At 40.7% G+C, this 22403-nt stretch overlaps 1 protein-coding gene and 1 long non-coding RNA gene across 4 annotated transcripts in view; one reads left to right on the top strand and one right to left on the bottom strand.

The window, feature by feature from the left end:
* The window catches only part of LOC128790369 (uncharacterized), a 49208-nt gene that overhangs the window by 11160 nt on the left and 15645 nt on the right, over positions 1-22403 (top strand). The window lies entirely within an intron of this gene.
* On the bottom strand, positions 3365-21604 carry MYL1 (myosin light chain 1). 3 transcript variants are annotated; one of them, XM_053947011.1, is made up of 7 exons: positions 21358-21604; positions 10745-10772; positions 7478-7621; positions 5611-5784; positions 5011-5088; positions 4480-4532; positions 3365-3547 (listed from the first exon to the last, which is right to left on the bottom strand). In XM_053947011.1, exons 1-6 carry the CDS (start codon positions 21481-21483, stop codon positions 4504-4506), a joined length of 579 nt encoding a protein of 192 aa, XP_053802986.1. In that variant the 5' UTR covers positions 21484-21604; the 3' UTR covers positions 3365-3547; positions 4480-4503. The 3 variants fall into 3 exon arrangements, with proteins under 3 accessions (XP_053802986.1, XP_053802985.1, XP_053802987.1); XM_053947010.1 differs by having other exon boundaries at positions 3365-3678; positions 21358-21602; XM_053947012.1 differs by lacking the exons at positions 10745-10772; positions 21358-21604 and adding exons at positions 11020-11044; positions 11826-11908 and having other exon boundaries at positions 3365-3678.

Raw genomic sequence — 22403 nt, 5'->3', positions numbered from 1 at the left:
TGGTCTGTAGGTAGGAGGGACAAATGACCCTCCTAGCAGCTAGCAGCTCCTGAAATAAGAAAAGAGTGCCTAGCAGCTCCTGAAATAAGAAAAGAGAGCCACACCGAGAGGGTTTTGAGGAGACATGTCTGAAGAATCTTTGCCCAAATGAGTTTGGGGCAGTGGTTGGAGCTCACTGTGTTCGACACTCCAGTGCTGTCTCTTGATGCATCAGGCACACCTGACCTGCTGTGTGGTGTTGTCCTGGAGAAATGCTCCGTTCTGTCCATATGGTGTCTGTTTCTGCACAGAGCTGCATCAGCCACTGGCTGGAAACCATTCTAAAATAAATTAAAATACAGCCCAAGACTAGGGAGAGTGTTGATAGAGTGCAGAAACAGTTGTTCCTTTTTAGAGTAGCATCTGTGTTTCTGATACTCAGCTCCCGCATGTAAGAGATCTTTTTGTTGATAACATGGTTGACACTTTTGAGTCTAGGATACCTTCAGAGAAAAGCACTGTGAGTTGTAGAAAACAGCCTCTGCCTTTTCCTAGACAAGGACCTGGACCCTTGAGCAGTGCTAGACTGAGGCACATTGTTCCTCTTGCAGTTTTCTGCTGTTTAAAATCCATTCTGCTCTGTGCACATGAATCCCCTTCTTTGAGAGACCTCTGGCTATCCCTGGCCTGGCAGAAACAGCTGTGGAGATGTGTGATAGTGGCTAACTCAATGAATACAGCCACTGCCAAGAGCACAGTTGGAGCCAATCCTTGGAACCACCTCTCTTCAAACTTTCTGACACTTCCCCCTCAGTTTTGTAGGCTGCTCTGCTTCCTGTGCCATTGCTGGATCTAGTGCTGTGTACCAAGGACTGGTGATTCACAGCTTGACCTTCCTCTGGGAATTTAGCCTTGGTCCCAAGGAGTTAAACAGTCACTTGGGTGGAGTAGTGGAAAGTATGTTCATTAACCACGTTCTATTTAAAATACAAAGCAAATGTAGTGATGGCAAGAGGTATCAGATGACAGAGACTGAGAATTGCTTTTTCTGTTCAGAGCCTGAACAGATGCAGGCTGGCTTTCCTTCCTCAGCTGCTGGGATCTTCAGTCTCTCTTGGAGCAGTTGGTTGTGCAGTGTATTTCTTTCCTTAGGTGAACACAAAATATAAGAGAAAGCAGCCTTTTGTGAGGAGCACTCCCCAGGAACAGAGCTCTGAGTGATGCTTGTTTTACTAGTATGGAGGCAGTAGGTTGAAAAAAGGTCAACCTTTAAATGGTTTTGATTCAAAGTAAGAGGTTTCTCTGCTCTCCTACAGATGAGGCACCAAAGCTGTTTATACATTTCCAAACTGTGCTTTCAGATTGGGTATGATTTCAATGGGATTTATTGATGAAATCAAAGCTGATTTTAAGACAATTTTGTGTGTTTCTCAAAAAGCCCAAAAAATCCCTTGTCATTAGGTTTCCAAATGATCTTGTTTCTTCATTTTCAAAATGGATAAATAAAAATTTTTATGTGAAAGATGTCACTAGCTGAAAGAGGCTAGTAGTATATAAAGTATTTGCTTTTATTTATAAAGGAGTTATTTAAGATCTTATGAGAATGTGAACATTTTTTTTTCAGATATCTGTGTCAATTTAGGATGGAAATTTTTAAAAATTACTAAAACTTTTGGATAGCATAAAAATACACTCCCTGTAAAGCTCTACGAAGTACTCTGAGGCTTGACCTCAGTTTAGTAGGAAAGGAGAATGCTCTTTGTTTTCATCGGTTTTGTCTGCAACAATTATTTGTACTTTAATTTTTGAGGAGTGAGAGTAGTGTGATTAGTATTACCTTGATTCCTTGCAATTAGAATCCAGAGAAATACTGTCAGCCTCATTATGTCTCATAATATGACAATTTGTTTTAAACAAAAATCTGAATGTGAGTTTTTAAAAACTAGCGTGTTTAAAAATCTGTCTGCTTCTACAGCGATGAGAAGTCATCCGACTTTGTTAGTTGCTTGAGTCCCAAATATTTTAGAAGTTAGTAAAAAAACCCAACCAAACAAAAAAAACCCCATGATGGAAAATTCGGCCTTTCTTTTAGGGCCTTGTCCAGCCTTGGACTAGGCAGGTTCTGTGACCATAAGTCAGTGCAGCATTGCCAAGGCAGTGTGAAAAAGAGGTTCACAGCATATACCTATATATATATATATATAAAATCAAATGTTGTTTTGATTTTCAGTGTTTTTCTTTCCCAGCAACCAAGATCCACAGTTTCTTGGAAAGAGAAACTGCCTGGAGCATGGTATATAGGTAGGATGTTGAGGAACAGTATGATATGTAGCAGTGCTTTGAGTCTGCTTATGCATCCAGTACTTTTTTAAATTGCCCTTTCAGGATGAAAGGGCATTCTTTTTACTTCTGGATAGAAGAATTCTATCCAGGGTTTTTTGCATTTTGAGTGTAGCAACTGGGAGCCTTTGTAAGCTATCTGCTGGCAGAAGTCTCTGGGCAGGGTGTAATTCACAGGTTCATTTGGCCCTGTGTACCAGCATGGTGAGGGTTTAAATGGGAGATTCTTTGGGAAGCCTCAGAAAAGAGGCAGCTGTTGTTTGAACGGCTGTGGTTTATTCTGGTGCCAGCCACCCCCACTGCACCTGTTGGCACTTGAATTATGGTCATTTTGTGCATAGCAACTCAATAAGGCAAGGTAGGATTTTAATAGAACAGGCTGATACCCAGATGGGGATTAAGGCAGTTTCATGAACACTTAAGGAAGAGAGAGGAGCAACATTTAAGGGCAGGGATGTAACAATGCTTCCCTGAGCAATGGCTATTCCCACTGTTGCTGCAGCAGGGGTAGTTGTCCTCTTCTTGCCTGGCACTGGGCCTGTTCCCAGTTACAGAGAATTTCAGGGTGGCTGTAACTTCTGATTGCTCCTTCTAGTTGTCCATAAAGCTGTAAATAAAGGCAGCAGGTAGGATTTTTTCCTAAGAGTGCTCTTTACCTGCTGTTGGAGCAGTACAGAGGAGATTTTGCTGGGAAAAGTGGCTGTGAAAGGTGCCTTGCAGCAGGGCCACCCTGCCTGGTTTTGGATTTTGCCACTTTGGAGCTGTTCTGACAACTGATACCAGGTCTTCTTCTCCCAAAAATGTTGTAAATGCTGATGCTGGTGATAGTGCCCTAATTAATTACTCCTCCTCCCAGACCCCAAAGAAAGAGATTTTCATTAAGATCAAGTGAAGTGATCCTGGAAATGTCCATATTTATATTTTTTATAAAACTTTATTTTGTGGTATGTAGTGTACAGGGAAAATGAATTAACTGCTGAATGCTGTTTTGAGTAGATTTGAACAGATGGGGGAAAAAAGGACTTCATAGCCTCAAAGTGACCACAAGGATTTATGGATGCTTTATTTTTCCAATAAATTACATTGTTTCAATGCAAATAACATGGAAAGAGATGGTTGGGATGGATAGACCCTGGATGGTAGAGTTTATTCCATGTAGTTTGCTTTGGTAAAAGCTCGGGTTTTTTCAATGAAAGTGTAGTGACCAAAGGTGATGCCCATGGATGTGCTGGTAAAAAAAAGGTGGGGTTGGAGTCATATCATCCAGTTCTATGCAGTTTCCATGTTGATGGTGACAGACTGAGCAAGAATTTCAGGCAAATCTTGAGTGCCATCTGGTCTTTCTAATTTTGGCTTGTTCTGAGAAGGAATGGGAGAGTTGTATTTGAAGTCAATATTGTCTGAAGAAACAATTGCAAAATGACAAGCTGAGCCCTTGATTTCTGTTTTGAAGTGTTAGTTTCATACAGTTGGGAATGTGTATTTCCTTGGATAGAATAACTGACAGTTCACATAAGCCCACAAAAGTTTGTTTGCATTTTAAAGACAGCTGCTGTTTTGGGGCTTGTTTTTTGTGATGTTTTTTGGGGAGTTTTTTCCATCCTCTGGACAAAATAGTAGCATATAAAGGCTGGGGGGGGGAGGGGTTGTTGGTTTTATTTTCCCCTACTTGTAGGAGAAGTGCTAAATAATTGGGTACTTTTCAAGCCCTCTTTTAGCTATTGATCAATATTCTTCTGTGACAATATTCTTCTTCAGATGATTATTTTGTTTGAAGATTATTTTGTTCTCAGCAGCTCACGTGAGTATTCAGGCCACTCTGTTTTAACAGAAATCTACAAATTATTGGAAGGTGTTGCTTTGATTTCCATTAAAAAAAAAAAAAACAGTTGTGCTCGTAGGATAAATGTCTCAGGTTGTCAATTTGCATTGTGTTTGAAAAATCTACTAAACACCAATGAGTTACAGGGCTGTGAACAAGAGCAAGGAACCTGCACTCCTGCTATCTTTGCTTTTGGATGACACTGTCATTTTATTCTTTTCATATTGTTGGGGAAATGTTGGTGTCATGGTTTTGTAGCCTCTGTTGGCCATGCGTCTATAGAAGCCTTTATGGATAGCATGCAGATGAAGTTAAGTGTACAAATGAGAAGAACATACCACTTGGTACCTGGAGAATTCCTCTTAGACTGACAGGATGTGCTTTACAAATGCTGTGGAAAAATACAGATATGCTAGTTAGAAGGAGCAGCAAATGTTACCTTGGGAAATAACTCTAAAATTAACAGCTGTTCATGAGCTGATGGCATTAAAAATATGTACCTGGTTGGATTTGATGTGATACAGTGATAGAAAGTTTTAAGTGTTTAATGTTGTACAAATCAAGCTCTCTTCTTGCTTAAATGTGATAAGACAGTAGCTATTGGATACAATCACTGCAACTGCTCTACAGAAAGTCAGTCTAGAGATTTGGTGTTGACCAGAACAGCCTCCTCTGCTGTGGCTGAATGGGGTCTTTTGCATGGTGTGACTGCAGGATGAGCATATTGCCACGGTTGTTTTCACACATAAGTCCTTTGACCTAACTCAGCTGGAGTTTTGTCTGATTTGCCTGAAAAGCTAAAAGTTCACTGTAATGAAACTGTAAGAGAAAGGAGAAATGCAGGATGGATGCTGAACTCTTGCACCTACCCTCATAGTTGATGCAGCCATTTGAGTCCTCCTGACCTTTCATGAGCTCGTCTACTTCTTCTTCTGTCATCTTCTCACCTGAGAGTGGAGAGAACTTGTTTCATTCTTCCACACAGAACTGAGGCTGAAAGAGCTTTTCCAAAGGCTTTTCTTATTTTCTGAGTTAGCGAAAAAACACCTATATATGACATGAGCTTAATTAATTTTAACTTTCTTTAGAAGACAGAGACATATATGCATAGGGATTCTAGTTATTCCTACAGAGTAAAGAAATTTCTATACAGCAAATCCTCTACTTTTGTCTATTTGTGTTATGTCACTGAGATGTACAGACTTTTCTCTCTATTCATCAAGTAACCGTCACTCTTAATATCTGGTCTGAATTTAGATGTCATAAGCCTAGACTTTTCCTTTGGTCTTTAGTGGGAACCCCAAAGCTCTGTTTGCTTTCTTTGTGGATTTAAGTTAGGAAACCCAGAGTCTTGTCTGACTTGGTAGCCTCCTACCTCTTCAAACTGTTTGGACTACCTTTCCTTCCTCTCTCATGCCTCCAAACCAGCAGCATTTTTCGAAGTGCTTGCAGAGAGGATGATCCCTTACCCAGAGTAGCCAGCACATGGCGGAGCTCAGCACCCATGACTGTGCCGTTGCCTTCCTTGTCAAAGACACGCAGACCTTCAACGAAGTCTTCAAAGGTGCCCTGTTCCTTGTTGTTGGCAGCTGCTTGCAGCATGGGCAGGAACTCTTCAAAAGTAATCTTCTTGGCATTCATCTCTGGAAAAAAAAACCACCAGTTGTTACCTGCTAGGTGTTTGTATGTGTATTACTTAGGCATATTTGCCCTCAAACGTGGGAGAGCTCTCCTATTCACAGCTCTTTGTAGCCTTTACTCTAGTCTTTGCCTCAGAAATTGACAGTTCCTTTGCAGAATCTGGATTCTCTTATCCTATGTGTTAGTTTTTACATACATCTAATTTTTCACGTCCAGGATCCTTCTCACATAGCTTTGTATGCTTGTATGCATGCTATATTTTTCTTTCAGAAATGAAATTTGTTGTATGAGTTAATCTTTGAAAATATTTGGGGAGTGAGGGAACTGCAGAATACAGTCAAACAAAAATCTTGAGCCCCAGCAATGGAGCAAAGGTAACCAGAGTGGGATGAGGTGACTTAGACAAGATGCTGAAGTTGCTCACATGTTACTGACCTTTTCAGGGTCTCTTTGATGTGGTGGCAGAACTTATTAGCAAAAGAATAAACTAAGTAAAACTAGGAAAGTACATTGTTGGGAGTTGCCAATAGTAAATTTGGGCATGTCCACAATGGAGGTTTAAGACCTCCCGAGCTTAGTCCATCTAACCCCTTTCCTCTCTTTCCTCTCATGAGCCAAAACTTGTAGTCCTCAGTGAGAACTTCCCCAGGTGTTTCTCATTTTGGTTTGTTTTGGGTTTTTTTGGGTGGTTTTGTTTTTTTGGTTTTTTTTTTGTTTTTTTTTGTTGTTTGTTTGTTTGTTTGTTTGTTTGAGCAAGGCTGCTAAATAAAATAATCTTTTTTTATTCTTTTTTCTTCCCTCCTGGATCTTTCCATTGCCAGCCTTCATCTGGGCAGCTACAGAATATAATAGATGGAATTAGATGGACAGATATTTTTCATTATACAGTTGTTACAAAACCTATTTTACTATACAGCTTTATCAAAGTCATTGTCAGTTATTGCTGGAATCACTGAAAGTCCTGGTATGATTTCACCTCTGTGTTAGTCCTCTATGCTTCCTGCTGGTACAAAGCTTTCTGAATTGTTCCTCAGAATTGTCTTTACCACGCCAGAGGATGTGAATATAATTTAGCCTGTCTTAATATGGCTCTGCATGACCGAAATCAGAGATCACCTGCTTCTAGGTCCTTGTTAAAATGAGGGGACTATAATATTTATCCTTTCTTTTTATCTCTGAAAGGGAGGAAAAAGAAATAAAAAAATGGCTGCAGTAATAAATGACCAATATATGCTTCAGGTTTGTAGGAGCTTTGGGAAGACCATTCCAGTCAGCTGAAATATACAGGTGGGTTTCCAGTTCCAGGGCATGTCTTGGCTTATGCAGAAGTCCTTGCAGTGGAAGGACCTGAAGAGCTGAGTATCAGTTGTTAGAAATGGACTCACAGCTCTCCAAGCAAAGGCTGGAGCCCTAATGGACTGTGAGCAGCAATGAGTGTGTGTTATACCTACACTGAGTTGACACCAAAACGGTCCCTACAGAGAATTCTCCATGTCTTAAGCAGAAGGTTTTCCTCTATTCCCCATCAGCATCATTCTCTTCCCAAGGAGGGAGTGAAACACCATGTATTGTTGTATAGTCCCCCTTGCTCCCCATCAGAGCAAAAGCTCCCCTGTCTCCTGCTGTGACTATTGGTGTTGCCTGATTGCTGTTCCCCAATCTCAGGAAGAGCCCAAAAGACTGCAGGGCACTTACCCTCTTTGCTGGGGTTTCCCAGAATTTTGTTGACCTCTGCATTTGTTGGGTTCTGCCCCAGTGCCCGGATGATATCGCCAACCTGGCTGAGGGTGATCTTGGCATCACCAGTCCTGTCAAAGAGGAGGAAGGCCTCCTTGAAGTCTGCAAGAGAAGAGCAACACTGAGCCAGGCAGCTCCCTATTGACAAAGATGTGAGCCTGTTGTCTCCTGGCACTGTTCCACTGATGCCAGGGGAGTTAGCCAGGGGAATCTTTGGCCCATAGTCCCAAGAAAAACTCCTCCCCTCTGACATTTTGGTTTCACTATTTTTAAACTTTTATATCTACCTTTCATATCTTTCCTGGCTCTAATAACCATCAATAGCTTTTTGATTGACCCTTTAGTTATTTCAAGCACAGGGAAAGATAAGTTCTCTACCAACACTGTCATTCAAGAACAGGTTCCTTCACATGATGTAGCAGCAGGTGGTAAAAATGTTGTTATCCACTCCACCTTATCTCTCCAGAGAACTGGGACTGTCAAGTGCTTAGCAGTGCAAAACCTTTGCCTGCTTCATTGGGTTCTGCCTGCAATCCCAGCATCTCAACCACACATTGCTTATAGGGATCTTGAAGGTGGATTTCAAATGCTTTTACTGTTGTTTTCCTTTTAAATTGCCTTAAAATGTGATTTCCAAACACGTTTGTTCCCTCTTTTTTTCTATTCTTTGTAGTTTGTCCCTGCTTCTTACAGATGCATGAATATTCCACTTTTCCAGTGGAAGTACTCATGTGGTGCTTTTTTCTGTGCATTTCCAGTGTGTTCACTTTGCAACTTCACTTCTTTCACTGCTGCCAAGCGATCAGTGTTCATTTGTTTCCCCTTGTTGGATAAGGCCTTTGGGTACAGGCATTTCTCCTACAAAAATCAGCATAGATAGTTGCCTTCATTGCATTGCCAGCCTTCATCTTCTGTTGTGAAGTTCCATGTCAATCATATTACTCTATTTTTCGGCTTTTTAGAGAATTTGAATAAAGAAGTGTGTCTTTAAAAGAAGAGGAGGGGACAAAGGTCAACTGTGTGGCTAAAAAACTATCTTTGAACCCCATCTGCCACAAGCATCTTGCTTTGTGCTGTGGATCTCTTCTGCACTGCAGTGTCTGATGGTGCTGTGCTTTAGCTCCAAGTAAATCAAGTAAAATGTCTTTTCCTTGGCCATGATTCTCATCCAGCAGCCACACAGGCTTTGTGTTCCACAGGCTGTGTAATGTTCATTCTGCCTTGGGGCAGATTTAGGAATAAGAAGCCACATTTCAGATCATGTCTTCATTCATCTTGTGCTGGGGACGTGATGCAGAGGTATTTATGTTTTTGCTTTAGTCTTCCTTGTACCACCTTGGAGTTGTTGCTGGCACCCAGTAAAAGTGCTGATACACAGTGTCAGCCTGCTAGGCTGTAATCCAATACATCTGAAACTAATCTTCTTACTGTCTCATGTGAGACACCTATAACCCTTTGCTGCTGCCTCTCTTTCCTTCCAGCTTTTATTGCAGGTTATGAAATTATGGCCTTCTGGACCAGTGCAGAGCTTCCTGATATCAGCTCCAGCAGCTGAGATGGGTGGAGCTGTAGTGATTTATACCATATGATCTGGTCTTTCATCTGCTAAATCAATGACATTTAGCTGCAGTGATGTATAAAACAATGCCAGTGTGCTAATAGCAAAGCCATCAGGAGAGTTTCTTCATTTTGTAAATCCCATGAAGTTTTATGTTCACTGGGTTCTGAACACAGCTCCCTAGCTTGGAGAAAAGGACTGATTGATTTTTGTCTCTCAGGCATGCATTTCACTGCAATATATCTTTGCTGTGGGTTTTTATTTTTAATTAAAAAAAATATTTAAGGGCCAGTCCTAGTTTATACTTCTGCTGGAGCAAGCATGTTTAAAGCCTGTCTGAGGATGGTACTACCCAGCTGCTGGTGCATCAGCCTGTGCAGATAGAAATAGTTACTGAGGGTGGGCATATCTGCTCCTGGGAACTGTTCCCTCTCTCAAGTAGTTTCTATTTGCTCTGCTGCTTGGTTCAGCCATTGTAGTTACAGCAGCTGGATGATCTGAAATACATAGGGAAGCTGAAAGAAATATTTTGCTTTCAAAATATTGCCAGCAGCTTTGAATTGAGGACATTTTTCCATAAACCCACCCAATCCTTTTGTAAAATTTTCAGAATTAAGAAGTAAGGAAGAGTCCAAATGACTTATTTTGTGACCAAGAGAGTTTGGACTGCAAGAAGAGAATTGTTACCATTCTCACTTGCTGTGCTGTACCTCTCTTCATTGCTTTGATGGTATTACTGAGAGCAGGCTCATTTTCACAAAGTCTAGGGCTCTCTCAAGACCTGTTTCCAGACATTTCACTCCCTCTGAATTTCTAGGAAATCATTGTATCTTCCTTTCTAAACACTTTCTTCAGTCTACTGTTTGTGCTACTGATTTTTTTGCATTTTAAAACATTACTTAATATAGCCCAAATGCATCTCTTAGGCTATTTTAAACACTTAAAATTAGATTTCCAGAGCTTCAGTGAGAACTATTGTTCATATCAGATTTTTTATCTCTTTCTAGAAGATTGAAACAAAAAATTTGGAAGCTGCAAGTTGCTTATGAATCAAAGAATACAGCAAGATGCTCAAGAATTGCAGCATGTCCACACCATTGTGTAAGCAGCAGTTTACACAAGTCACTTATTTGCTGACTATTTCCACGCTTAAAGAATATTTTTACAGTAAAACAGCCTTTGTTTCTCCCCTTCCAGAACACCTCCTGGCAAAAGTGACATATAGAACTCTTGCATCTTCTGTTCATGTGAGATTGCAAAGTTACTGCAGCTAAGTAAAATTTTCAGCCCACTTCCTCCTTCTGTTGTCCTCCATCTGCCTATTTCCCCTGGGACTGTCAAATTCAAGACTTATTTTCAGCATCCTTGTGAAGAGCCAGAACAGGAGCACAAGTGAAGAATGTTCAGTAGGTAGAGACAGTGTATTTCCTCTTTATACCATGGTATAAACTTCTCAGTTCAGATAGCTTGTAAACAAACATCCAGATAAATTACATGTAGATCTACAGCCACCTTCTTGTTCTGCATAAGTCATCACAGCTCTGAAGGCAAGATGATTTACATCAGATGAAGTCTTAGCTCATTGTTTTATAAAAGTTAATTTCTGAGCCTGTAGCTCTTTTTGAACCCACACAGATGTAAAACGCATCAGCTCTCTTGTAACTTACCATCCTGTTGCTCCTTGGAGAACTCGATCTGTTGGAAGGAAATCAATCACAAAAAATAGCTTAGGAAGGGGGGCTGGGGAGAACCTGTGTGTTTTCTAAAGCATCCAGCTCAATCCATGAGTCATCTTCCAGAAGAGCAAAAAAGTGGCCTGTCAAATGTGCAGAAGTAATACAGATAGCAAAAGAGCTGTTAAGGCTAGTGAATATTTAGCATTTGGTAGCTAATTTGTTCCCCCTCCTGCCCCTTGTTGAAGTTTAGCTTTGATTTCACTTACCATTGATTTCATCAGCAGAGAAGGACTGCAGTTGGGAAGAAAAAGAGAGAGAAAAAAAGAGAACTAGTACTACTGAAAATGCACTGAGAGAAAGTAAATAGCACAAAGTACCTGAGTGCTTTCACTTCTGTCTCGCCTAATGTAGTTAGGCCATAGCAACCTAATCTAGCAACTTCCTGCGGAAAAATGCACCAGCAAGTCTATTCTTAAAGTTTTCATTAAAATCTACATTCCAGGGAAAGACAGAGCTGTGGCAAGAAGCAACAAAACCAGAAAATCTCTTAACTAAAAAAAGCATACTTAGATACCATCAGGTCCATTTACTTTTTTAGCACAGTTCCATTTTAGTTATACAATTTGAAGTAATATTTCTAAACAAGCAGCTTTTTTTTCATTAACATAGAAAAATTAATTAAATTATTCCCTTAAAGTTTATGTCTCAAATGAGTTTTTGATTGCACGCTGTTTCATAAAGTACTAATATATGATATTTGCTTATATAAAAATACGATTTTTCCTCGCCACTTCAGCTGGTTGCATTTTATTAAAAAAAGCTTAGGAAATTGTAACCCTTCTATCAGAAGCTGTGGGAGCTGCACCACTACTTTTGCCTGGTTCAGAACTGGAGGCTAACTGGAAAACCTTGGATAATCCTTTAGGTTTTAACAGGAAAACCAAGCAAACCTAAACTGTCTCCTGGACTATCCTTCCCCCACCCCCCAAGACCTAATATGGGCAAGAAGCCCTATTTTCTTACGTAAAATTCACTGGCTGGCTGCTAACTATTAGCTTTCCAGTGCACCCACCATGGTTGAGTTGGAAATGCAGAGCAGCAGACAGGCAGGAAGGATTAGCTGAGAGGTCTTGAGAGTGGTCCTGCTTTCCTTGCCTTTCTTCCCTTTATTTATCCGGTAGTGCTGACGGCATTGCCTGGATTAGGTGTCAGAAGGAAGAGGTCCCTCCCCTTGGCGAGTTCTTTAGCTTTCTTAGGGCAAAGTGACAGGAGGCTCCATGTCTTGATAGACATCTTATGATGGCTATTTTTAGGGGGCTGAAGAGGGGCAGGGAGTGACAAGCAATAAGTTTGATTCATGTCAGCACTTTCTGGGTCCATACCATCAGGAGGAGATATTCCTTGTCCGGACCTACCAGGACTTCCTTATAGGGAAGGATTCTATTTCTCTGATAAGCTGTAGAGTCAGTGAGCAAGGAGCAGTGAGGGTGAGGAGCTGGCTGGTTCCACACGTGGCTTGCAGGATGTGTAAGATGCAGCTGAACGGTCCTCATATCTTTGCTGGGCTTTGCTCAACCCCTTACATGGATAATCCAGTGCCCAACATTAGATGGGTAGTACTGCTGCCTGTCTGCTCAGGGGGATCCTGTTTTTGACACTGAGCAGAAAAGTTATCTGTCAACAGAGGTGGTATCCTGCTGTGAAGCTCTTCCTCTACACACTCTGATCATGTTTTCCAATTTTTTAACATTTTAAAAGGAAAAATTATCTGTGCAGTTTGGAACCAATTGTATTAAGTTAGTGGCTGATGTGTAGATGTACCCTGCAGGGCAGTGGGAAATCTGTGTTCATAGTAGCCTGGGATCTCTAGGATACTTTTCCTCTGGGGCTTGGGTTAGGCAGGGCACCAGAGTGCTGGGTTTAGAGCTCACAGGTGTGTACAGAAGTGGTGCTGTTCAGGTGTTTGTGAGGTTGAGGCAAAGGAGAAGCTGTGATAGAAGCTAAGGACCCCAAAAGCCTTTGTGAACTGGAAGGATAACTGTTCACAATGGGGAAAGGGCACTTGCTTTTTGGGTTGCAGGGTGGTCATGGTGGGCCTACAGACGGGGAGCAGGAGGTAGAGGCTGCAACTTCTTCAGTAGCAATGTAGCCACCATGTAGCATCCCCCAAGATGAGGTCAAATATCTGAATGGAAGCTATGACATGTAAAAGGATTGGCAAACTTTGCTCCAAGCTTCTTCCATTCCCTATTGCCTCAGCCAGATCAAGAGTGTCATGAAGCCAGGGTGGGAATAGTTGTGTGACAACAACAGACTCCCACTTCTGAACTCAAATCCCCCCTTTTAATTTCTGTTGGTTGCCTCTGCAAAGCAGTCACTGCTCCTGGTTTTCTAATGATGAAATGTGATTAGTGAGAAAAACCTTCTCCTGTAGCTTGCTTAGTTACCCTGAAGAGAAGCATGACTTTTATGATTGTGTCTTTTCAGTATGTTGAATACTCTGAATGAGAGAATCAAATTCAATCAGATTATTTTACTGTTGTTTCTAAACTGAGCAATCAAATTAAGCGAATTTGAGATACTAATGTCCTACCTCCTATTCAAAAAAATAAAAATGCAACTGCAAGGATTTTTCTGAGCTTGCCATTTTAGCTGGAAAATGCTCTGTTCAAATAAATTATTTGCAGTTTTTTAGAAATATCTGGAAATATACTGAGTATGAAAAAAGCGCTACAGAGAATTCTTTGCTTTTGGTTGGTTTGTTACTGGGTTTTGGTGTTTTTTTGCTATTTGTAATCTATTAGCCTGTGGGAACAGGGTGATGTAGCCACAATCAAGTGTGGTTGCATAGAAAGGGGACTGATGGTTTTTGCCCTGGATTTGCTGCCATGGGTTTAGCACAGTTCAGAGTTCCTGATTTACACTGGCTGGGGATGGAATTCAGACAAGTGAGAAAACTCCTCAAGATCTTGGCCATCAGTCCCCATGCATTAAAAGAGGAGCTTTTGAAAGACTTTGGCAGAGCTGAAATGGTGTCTGAGACAATGCAGTATGTTGCTTTTTGTGGGATTTTCTTTCTGCCTTCAGCATCTTGTTCTCCAGTGCTGTCATCTAGGAAATGTTGCCCTGAAAACAGATTTGAATTTTTTGATTCGTTTGGTTTTGGGTGTTATTTCTGTTTTGGTTTTTTTTTTTTTTTTTTTTTTTTTTTTTTTTTTTTTTTTTTTTTTTTTGGGAAAACTTAGACTCCTTTTCTTGAACAGGTAGGTTCTATGTTTGGCTACAACAAAACTCATTCCAAAAGATGCCAAGCAGAAAATAATTGGAGTGCATTTGTCTTAGGCATAGAAAACAGATACCTGGATTAGTCATCTGGCTTAAATGGGCTATCAAATATTATCAGTTGAGAGGGGTCTACACATAAGCTGATTGTCTTTTGACCATATGAGAGTTTGGCTCAGAGTTCAGATGAGGAAAAACTAGTGCATTGTATCAGCCCTTCATTTTAGTACTGATCCTTGAATAAAATCTCTCTAGACAAAGTTTTACTGGGGAGGAATATTCTAGCATGGGCATGTTGCATTCACTTAAATGAAGAATCACCCTGCTCTAAGACAATAGGTCTGTTGGGGGGTTAAAGTGTACTTGCTTTCAGTAAGAGCAGCTACAAAATGGCCTAGATGAAAAATATTCCAAATACTCCTTAAAAGAAATTAAAGGTAAGATTTCAAATTCTAAAAGGAGGTTTCAGAAAATTCAAAAGGGACAACAAAGTATTTTGCAGTGATCTGGTCTTTGTTCTGATCCTGGCAGTGTTCTCTGCATTGTCAGAGGACACTGAGTCTTGAGGATTTAGGGATGATTTTGATGTTTCAGGGAGTTCAGTTTAACAAAAACTGAATGCCCCACCCCTAGCAAAAAGAATGAAAGGTTGAAGCAACTGCAACACATGGGAAAGACCAGAATTACTTGGATTTCTCTAACTTCATATAGTCCTTATTTATGAGCAGATTTGTTATCCAGAAGGCTATCTGTGCCAAAGAAAAAGGTGGTGTGTTTTGAGTTTGTTTTTTTTTTTTGTGTTTATTTGTTTTGTTCCTTGCATTATCTGTGACTACTTCCTAGTAATTCTGTTGCCAGAGGTATTTTTGAATAGGTCCCAGTTAAAGGGTGAAGCTGATGGGGTTGTATGCAACTCTTTTTCACCAGCTAAATAGAGACCCAATCCACAAAAAATTCTAAATTATTAACAAAGTTCCTAATTTCCCACAAGTCATTGGATTATGTGCCTTAGGACCCCAGGCTTTGCAGTGGGACGCTGTGCTCACCTCTTTAGGCTGGTGGGCACTGTGACTGAGCACAGCTGTGCTGAGGAGCAGCTGCCTTGTGCTCCCTGTAACTCAGGAAAGGTCTGGACAGGATGAAAAGCCCTGGGAGAAGGTGCTGCTGGGGGTTAAAGCTGCTCCCTTTGTTTATAACCTTTTGGATGAATGACAAGAAGAGAATCATCTTAGGAGTTTATTTGAGAATTAACAGCTATTTAAATGAAAACTCTGTCTCTTTAAAAGAGACTAAGACATATTGGATATCTTGGAAAATCAGAGAGGAGAAAATCTCAGATTCTCCTAAGATACTAATTCTATATTTAACCTTCTATTCAGGACTGAAGGGGGTTTTAAATTATTTTTTTAAACGAAGTTAAGATAGGATTGTGCCTTCAGTAGTTTATATGATACCTGCTCACTATTAATGTCTGCTTCTTGATTAATGCAGCTGCACATCTTTTCTGGTAGACATCACTGAGTGCAGGATTACACAGCTTCCAAACCCCTGTGAAAAGCAGGTTGTCCTTTTCCCATCCCTCACCTCAGTTCCATAATTTGTGCAATCAATGCCACAGGTTTTAGAGAAGCTGCTTCTCAATTAAGTAAGAATTAACAGCCTGATGGATTTAGCTTCTTGCTGTATGAGGCAGAAAAACATTAGAAGAATAAGAGCTCTTGAGAAACTGAGGTCTGTTTTGAGAACAGAGCTGCCTAGAAACACAACTGAAGAAAGAACAAAAACAAGCCCCATTAAAGCAGGAGAAAAAATTGCATGTATGAGATACTATGAGGTTTGAAAGAATACTTCAGAAATATCTCTGAGTTTAAATTACCTCACTGCAGATTAATTTGACCTTTTTCCTAAGCATTTTGTGTAACTTTCCAGTTTATAGATTTTTAAAACGTCACAGTTACTTTGCAGCTGTGCAAAAACTTTTGGATGAGCCTTGACGTTTAACTAATGTGCCCTTCTGAAATGTCTGGGTGTGACATGTGCTCTAGCTGCACTCCTGATCACATCCTTTTGAACACATTTCTTTAATTCAGGGGGGAAAGTGCCTTCAGCTGTGCTCATTTGTAAACATGTCCCATTTCTAATTGCCTTTGTGCTGGATTGTGTATAATCGAGGGGATACACAAGATGTGAGGTTCTGGAGCCCTGCTTTTGGAGGGATTTCTTGTTTTAACATGCCTCCCAGTGGCACTGTTAGAGTATTAATGTAATTGAAAACCTTGCTACTTGACATTTAAGTGCTCTGTGGTAAACCAGCCAGCTGAAAGTGCTTCTTGGCAGTGGGTATAAGATGTAATAAAGTCTTAGTGAAACAAGGGCAAGTTTCCAGGTTGCTTGTTTCAGATCTCCTTACAGACAACTTCTTTCTTTGCTTGTCATTGGCTAAATTTGTCACCTTCTTCTTACCTTATGTAAGATTAACTCAAGTATCTTGTTACTATCTTTTACAATGTCTCTGTGCTCTGAGGGGGCTTAAAACAGTATTTTAGAAATTTTGTGGGGTTGTTTTGATGGGACTAAGGCTCTGCCACATAACTTCTGTTAACACTTGGAGTTACCCTGTGAGCTCTAAAAATGTTACATTTTGTGTAATTCGCTTTCCACTGTTTCTACCAAAGCCTGCCATTCACCAGAGATGCCAAAGGCTATAGGTATTATTTTTTAAATGCTGCTAAAGCATTTAAGAATGGATCTTATTTAAAGAAAAAAACAAATCATTATTTTTCAAACAATGTTTTCAATTAATAACATTAAGGAAAAGTGTCTACTAATATATGTGGGTAGTGTCTACTTTTGATGAGCTCCTTGCTTAGCAGCAGTTTAGGAAGAAAAGGAGGCAAAGTTCTTCTGAAAACTTTGTAAACAAAACTAAACTGTGGGGTTTGTGTGGTGTTTCCAACAGTGTCCCAAGGAGATGTTTGGTGTGCAGCAGTCCTTGTCCAAGTGGCCTGTCCTGGGACACCTTTATGCTGTGCCTTGCCTGTCCTGGGTTTGTCAGCAGCATGGGCTGTGACGTGTCAGTGGTGAGGTTCACAGAGCCAAGGGCTGGGGCTGTTCTGGGCTGGATCCTGGATGGTGCTGGCTCAAAGCAGTAGCAGGAAGCTGGTCTGGATGGCATCAGAGAGGCACCTTTAGATCTCTTAAGACCAAATTCATATTGATATTTGTCCCCTTCCTACCTGTAAGGACACTTGGGACTGGTGACCTTGTCCAACAGATCACCTGTCCTAGGGAATCCTTCTGGAGTCATAACTGGAGATAGATCAGGCATAACTTGACTACCTGAGCCGAAAGTTTCAAGTAAAAAACTGCTGTTTCCTAAGAAAGCCATTAGCACTTCTGAGCAAAGCCACTGTTGACATTCCAGCTCTCACTCCATGGTTTCATGTGGAGTTTGTCTGCAGCACAACACCTCTCCAAGTGCTTCAGCTGACATTTGCAGTGCTGCTTGCCCTCTAGCCCAGGAGCTTTCTGTCAGTGCATTTTAGTAAGTTTATCTCTCTCTGGTTATATCCAAAGCAATACCTCTTCAGAGATGACCTACTCAAGTAGTGAATGTAACAAGAAATAAGGTTTCTTGGAGAACTTTTTACTGCCTTAAGAGCTCTGCAGTTAAAAACAATCACAGGCTTACTTCCATGCAACAGGCATCATCATCATGCATCACACAGTTACACAAGATTTTAGCAAGTCTTTACTAGTTGGTAGCTTTTAATTGTTTTTCTTCTGAACATTTGGGTGGCTGATCTGCAGTTTGGCATGGCATAATTGATGTCCTGGGATTTCAGTCTCGAAAATGCAGGTATAGGAAGCCTTGTGTACCCCTGAACCTCACTTCCAGTGTGGACACTTGCCCCATCTCTGTCTCTACTCAAGAGAATATACTCAGCTGTATCCTTGGAGTAAAGGACCTAGTGTGATACCAGATCAGGGCACTAGACATTCTGATCACCATCTGCAGAGTGGAAGCCTGTGAAGCACTGCCCTCAGCATCTTCAGCATTTGCATCCCAAAATATCCTAGTTGATTTTATGATCCTAGGCTCTGTCCAAGGGTTGCTTACATGTGCTGGGAAGGACCCTTAGGTTTCTGCCAGAAAACCAACATACTTTTCTTGTTGGTAATAGGGACTAAGTTATACAGATTTGTGCAATGGGAAATTCATCCATTTCCCACTGCCTTAGTTGCAAAACCAAGCATGATACATCTGCATTATTCATATTTCATCCCAGTTGTTGCAGAAATAGACCCACAGTAGTGCTTTTTATGAGTTAAACATTTCTTCTCACTCAGGCTTGTGTGGGAGAAGAAGGTTGATAAAACACATAAGCTGTGCTTTTAGGAGTGTACTGGGCCACAGTTTTAATTGCAGAATTCATGGGGGTCTCTTAAGAAAAAAGATCTATATGGTCTTTTTGATTTTAATCATGGTTGGTTCTTAGTGATGGCTCTCAGCTGCTTCCACTGCCCTGTTCTCTTCTCATTTATTATTTAATCTTTAACTTTTGTGCCTGTGCAAATCCAAGACATGTTAGTAATAAGGAAAATTGGAAATATACATTTGGTCTGGAAGGGCTTGTGCAAAGATTGAGTTTTTATGCTGTTCCCTGGGTAGAGGGAAATAGGTCTTCACATTTTCATTTAAAAGCAAGTTCTTCATCCCTGCCTTCACTCTCTTCCTAAGGTTGTAATACTGTAGCCCAAGGTGAGCTGAAAGGGCTGAGTTTAGAAATTTGAATCTACCAGTTGGGTATTCCTGTTACTCAGTTTTATAGTCAACAGATGTTGCTGAAAAATAGAACATATTAGATGCTGTTGGCACTAGCAAATCACCAAATATTTGCTCTAATTTGGTTAATTTCAAGAGATCAATAAAGAACAGAGAAGAGTCAATGGCCTGTCATAACTTTATCACAGCTTCTGATGGTGATAGACAAACTCAGCTTGAGTTCTCTTAAGGAAGGAGGGGAAAAAGTGCCAAAGTTGCAAAATGTGTACTCCAAGAAGTCCAGAAAACCAGATTCTCTGAAGATGGGCCAAGAAGGGTATCTGAGTGGGGAGGTACCACCAAGAGAATCACTACTCATGTTTGTAAACCACCATGTTTGTTTTTGGAGACTCTTATGACTTCTGATGCCAACTAAGAATGAAGTGCACAGCCAAATGTGACTTCTTTGGCTGCTGTAAGCCCTGGTTAGGCAACTCTCCCCTTACCCACCCCAGCTGTAACAAGGGGCTTGGATGTGTCTCTATAAAAGCTAAGAAAGCCTTTCTGTGTGTTTTCCTGCTGTGTGGCTCCCTAAATCATCGTGGCAGTGTAGCCTGACGTTCCCAGTCACCTCTCTAGAGTGGCAAGCTCTGGCATGGCTGCTAATTCCCTGAGGAGTGAAGCACAGCCCAGTGGATCCCCTTGTTTGAAGTGATGTGGGTTTTGTCTCCGTGTGTGGCAAATCACTGCAAAGAGCCCTGGGTCAGGATTGTTCAGTGAGTCCCAGACAAAACCTTAGTTTTAAGTACTCCCTGCCTCCAAAGTTTTGCTGGAAATGGTGCTGTAACTTTTATCATGTTGAGACTTTGGTGATTGAATGGAAGGACTGAGAAATAATTGAGGGACTGGGCTAAGACTCAGAAAACTGATTCCTGACTCTGCCACATGTTCTAGACAAACAAAGAAAGTTTCCCTAAATTGTATCTTTTTTTATGAGTCTGAATATGAAAAAATACTGGAGAGTTCTCTGTTCTCCCAGTGTGTATTTCTTGCTGCTATTTCTTTTAGGAAAGGAGTGAACTGCAAAGATGCCTCAGAGTGCAATCTGACATTTTTTAGCTGGTAATATATTATTATTTGATTAGCTAGGTTCAATGGAGTTCAAAATTCTATTTTCTCCTGATTAACTGGACATAGAAAGCTATCAAATCATATTAAGTTATTTAGCAGCAAGTCTAGCTTGGTTCCCCACCATCCAGTGGAATGTGAGGCCTAATCTAATTTTCAGACAGTATGCTCAAAACTAGTGGGATTTTAATATATTCTTCAAAATTCTACGTATTTCAAAATGTCTTTTTTTTTCCCTCTTCTCAATGGTTTCAGCTTCAATCTTATGAGAAGACACATACTTTTTTAGCAAAATACTGACTATAGATTAGGAAAATTAAAGTAAACTTGGAGAAGTTTCACTAAATGGCTTAACATCTCAGGACTATATGTATTAAGGTATCTGAAATACAATTCATCATGTATAGCTCCTATTAGTAGTCTTTGTCCTTCTTTTACCCATAATAGGTATGATTCTTTATGTAGAATTTAGCAAATTGGTCCTGGGACCAATCAGCTTGCCAGGTAGGTACAGAATAACTATTTATAGTCCTACTCAGAGAAACTAGTCTGTGTCTTCATCTCTTAACTGCTTAGCGTCCCTCTCCTCTTTCCTAAGTAAAGAATCTCCCAAAATGGAGGCGTTTTCTTCAAAGGGTCAGGGCAACAGTTAGTGATGTTGGTTGACATGCAAAATCTAAAGACATTATGAGAACAAATGACAGTGCAGTCAGAAGGAAACCTCCAAAAGACTCCTTCTCTTTGTTGCTTTCAATTTGCAGCAAATTCTAAATTCTCAGCAAACATGTAAGGATGAGAGGAAATCACTTGAAATTCTTCCATCCATGGCTTTCTTGCTCGTGGTCTCACCAATTGTTGTACAGTGCAAATGAAAATAGGCAAAACTGCCAAATCTCTCTGCTTTAAACTGTTTTGTTTTGTTTCTTTTAAAGATAAGTCATATTGATCTCAAAGCACATGACCAAAGGGTCATCAGGCAGTTCAAAAATTTGGAAAATAATTTTAAACTATAAAAGATGGGTTTTTGTACAGTGCTATGGGAAAACATTGTATTCCATGTTTCAGTAACCCCATTCCTGTCCTCATGTACCTACTTCAGGGGTTTTTGGGGGTTTTCTGTACTGTGTTTATTTTAACAAACAGGTGAGACTGGTACCAATTGGGTAAAAAGTTCTGAGGTTCCAACATACTTTGGTCATCCCCAGACTTCACTCCTTTGTTAAATCATGCGCCATGCCTTACACCCTACAGCTACTAAAACAGTCAAAAGCTCAGGCAGGTCAGCAAACCCGTCGGCTGAGGTTACTCATTCATTTCCTCGCAGTCCCCAAACCGGAACCAAACTCACGCCACGCTTCAGAGCAGCTCCCAGCCAGGACTCTGCTCCCTGTGCCCTGTGGGCCCCCTCAGCACACGCTCACCCATTTACCTTGATGCTCTTGAGGTCGATGGCAGGTTCTTTGGGCTTGGCTGGTGCAGGTGCTGGTGCTGGTGCTGGTGCAGGTGCTGGTGCCGCGGCCGCTGCTGGTTTCTTTACATCCTTCTTTGGTGCCATTTTGTGTTGCTTAAACTGGAAAGTAAAAGTGCCCTAAAAAAAAAAAAGTTTAAAAAAAAAAAAAAACACCCAAACAAAAACCACTTAACAAGTGATTCCTGGGAGAGGAGCAGTGGTCAGAATGAGCTACAGCCTGTACCCTGGAGGTGGACCCGATGTGCTAAACCCTGTAAGGGCATATATATATTTCACTTAGTGCCTCATACAGTCTTGACACATGCAGCTGGATTGGACAGCCTGATAATCAAGGGGGATGTCATTCTAGCTAGAGCTATAAATGGAATATAAGAGTTCAGGGCTTCATGAGATCAAGGGACTTTTTTCCCCTTTAAAACACAGTCTACCTCCCTGTGTTTTTTATGCATTCAAAGGAGAAGGAAATATAACAAGCCCAGTTTCAGATCTGCTGTTGATCTGAAATTTGGATATGGATTGAACGGTCCTTTTTCTCATGAGAATTTTAGTTCTGCTTAAGTAATAAATCTTTCTTTCCTTCCCTCCCTTCCCCTTTTCCCCCATGCCTGTGTAGTACTCCAGGAGGATTCAGTTTCAAACAGTAATTTTGACTTTCATGGCTGGGGAGATCATATTTTTCCAACTCCATTTGCCTCTCTCTTTACAGCCCTTCTCTCCTCTTCTGCTTCCTTTTTGTTCAAGGAAGTGTTGCTCAAGCAAAGGCTCTGGGTGTTTAAAAATAAAGCAGACAAATACGGAAAACACTGCAGTACCTTCAGCCAAGGCATCTCTCCCTGACCTGACCCTGGGTGTCTTTCAGCTGTTCTTACTTTTTCTTTCCATCACATTAAGACTGTGTTTAAAATTGAAAATTACTTCCTTTAATCTTTTTCTTTGATCTTCCTTTTCCTCTCCTAGGATTAAGCTGTGCCCTAATGGAACAGAGATCAGCTGGATGTTATCTT

The sequence above is a fragment of the Vidua chalybeata genome, chromosome 7 (assembly GCF_026979565.1).
Source record: "Vidua chalybeata isolate OUT-0048 chromosome 7, bVidCha1 merged haplotype, whole genome shotgun sequence".
NCBI lineage: Eukaryota > Metazoa > Chordata > Aves > Passeriformes > Viduidae > Vidua > Vidua chalybeata.
The sequence above is the reverse complement of the archived record's forward strand: the minus strand, read 5'-3'. Positions and strand labels throughout refer to the sequence as shown.